The sequence below is a fragment of the Lathyrus oleraceus genome, chromosome 3 (assembly GCF_024323335.1).
Source record: "Lathyrus oleraceus cultivar Zhongwan6 chromosome 3, CAAS_Psat_ZW6_1.0, whole genome shotgun sequence".
NCBI classification, from domain to species: domain Eukaryota; kingdom Viridiplantae; phylum Streptophyta; class Magnoliopsida; order Fabales; family Fabaceae; genus Lathyrus; species Lathyrus oleraceus.
In genome coordinates, this window is record NC_066581.1 from 479,924,786 (window position 1) to 479,927,179 (window position 2,394).

The window sequence follows — 2,394 nt, forward strand, 5'->3', positions numbered from 1 at the left end:
AGACTGAAAAAGATGGCTATTGATACTCAAACGGTGGCACAGGTTCAACCGGTTCAACCAACTCAAGCTAGTAATTGCGAAATTTGTGGAGGACCTCATCTTACCGCACACTGCGTCGCAACCGCACAACAAATTGAGGAGATCAAGTTTCTAAGGCAGAACAACCCTTATTCAAATACATACAATCCGGGTTGGAAAAACCATCCAAATTTCTCATGGAAGGATCAACAAGGAAATGTGCAGAACCAACCACGGCAACAACAATTTCGACCTCAGCAACAACAATCGTATCAACAACCTCAACAACAGTTTCAGCAACAGGTACCAAGAAAAGCTAATGGGAGCTTGCCATTGAGAAGATGGCCGCTCAAAGCTCTCAATTTCAAGAAGAAACTCGAAGTAATTTAAAAAACACAGGTGCTTCAATTAAGAATCTTGAAATACAGATGAGTCAGATAGCCCAACAACTAGCGGGTTCTCAACAACAAGGCATTTTACCAAGTTCTACGGTTACTAATCCAAGAGAAAATAATCATGTGAATGAGGTGACCACAAGGAATGGTAAGTCGAAAGAAGTACCTGAGAAGAGTTCTGAAGAAGAAGACTTATTGCTTGAAGTTTATCTAGAGATAAAAGAAAATGAGGTTGCGAATGAAGAGGTTACCAGTGATGAAAGAGGGGTCAAAGATAAAGTTATTGATCCAAAACCGGTCGTCAAACTGCCATTCCCAACAAGAAATAAGAAGAAAGGGCAGCATAAGAAAAACTTTGAGAAGTTCTTGGAGATGTTTAAAAAGCTTGAGCTAAACATTCCGTTCTTGGAGGCGCTTGAGCAAATGCCTACCTACGCAAAGTTCATGAAAGACATCATCTCGAAGAAGCGGACCATAGAGACTAACTCGATTATTCTAACGGAAACTTGTAGTGCCATTTTGCAGGGTATGAAGGTTCCGGTGAAAAAGAAGGATCGAGGTTCTGTGACTATTCCATGTACCATTGGAGATAGATCCTTCAAGAAAGCTCTAATTGATTTGGGAGCGAGTATAAGTTTTATGCCATTGTCTATCTATAAGAGGTAGGGGATAGGTAAAATTCAAGATACAAGAATGACACTCCAGTTTGCTGACCACTCTGTGAAGAGACCTTATGGGATAGTAGAAGATATGCTAGTAAAGATCGACAAGTTTGTGTTTCCGGTAGATTTTGTCATTTTGGAAATGCCGGAAGATGAAGAGATACCAATCATTTTGGGGAGACCATTTTTAGAGACCGGGAGATGTTTGATCGACATAGAAGAAGGCACGATGACTTTGAAAGTGTATGATGAAGAGTTAAAAATTGATGTGCGAAACACCATGAAGTACAAGGACGAGGTTGCCACTAGTCAACATATTGAGACAATCGATCAAATATGTGAAAAGAAAAATAGCTTGACAACACAAAAATTACCCATGGAAAGGGTGTTGAGCTTATCAATTTTTAACGAAGAGGAAGTAGTTGACGAGAAATGTATGGAAGTATTAGCCATGATGGAAGCATCACCACCTTTTAAAGGTTATCGACACAACCGGTGGGAAGATTTAAGACAACCCTTAGTGGAAGAAAAGAAAGATGAACAAAATAAGGGGACCGAATTGAAACAACTACCGGAGAACCTCAAATATGTCTTCCTAGACACAGAGAGTAAGTGCCCAGCCATCATAAGTTCACATCTAGAAGTTCTTCAGGAAAATAAGCTTGTCAAAGTTTTAAAAAAACATAAGAGATCTATTGGCTGGTCTATTGAAGATTTGAAGGGAATAAACCCTACAATATGCATGCACAAAATTCTCATGGAAGATGATCACAAACCGGTTGTCCAACCTCAACGACGACTTAACCCAGCAATGAAGGAAGTAGTCAGAAAAGAGGTGGTTAAACTGTTAGATACAGGGATGATTTATCCCATATCTGATAGTTCGTGGGTAAGTCCAGTTCATGTGGTGCCAAAGAAAGGTGGAACTACTGTGATAAAAAATGAGAAGAATGAGTTGATACCCACAAGGACAGTCACTGGATGACGGGTATGCATCGACTATAGAAGATTGAATCTTGCCACAAGGAAGGACCATTTTCCCTTACCATTCATTGATCAAATGTTGGAAAGGTTAGCCGGTCATGACTATTATTGCTTCCTCGATGGCTACTCTGGATACAATCAGATAGTTGTTGCACTAGAGGATCAGGAGAAGACCGCATTTACATGCCCCTTTGGTATTTTTGCCTATAGAAGGATGCCATTCGAGTTATGTAATGCACCAGTAACTTTTCAGAGATGCATGCAATCAATCTTTGCGGATATGCTTGAGAAGCATATGGAAGTCTTCATGGATGATTTCTCCGTTTTTGGTAAGT

The 2,394-nt window shown here is 40.1% G+C and overlaps 1 protein-coding gene across 1 annotated transcript; it reads left to right on the top strand.

The window, feature by feature from the left end:
* The first annotated feature begins 446 nt into the window (after positions 1-446).
* LOC127131740 (uncharacterized) lies at positions 447-1,079 on the top strand. The gene has a single exon (XM_051060657.1). It carries the CDS (start codon positions 447-449, stop codon positions 1,077-1,079), a length of 633 nt encoding a protein of 210 aa, XP_050916614.1.
* Positions 1,080-2,394: the final 1,315 nt, after the last annotated feature.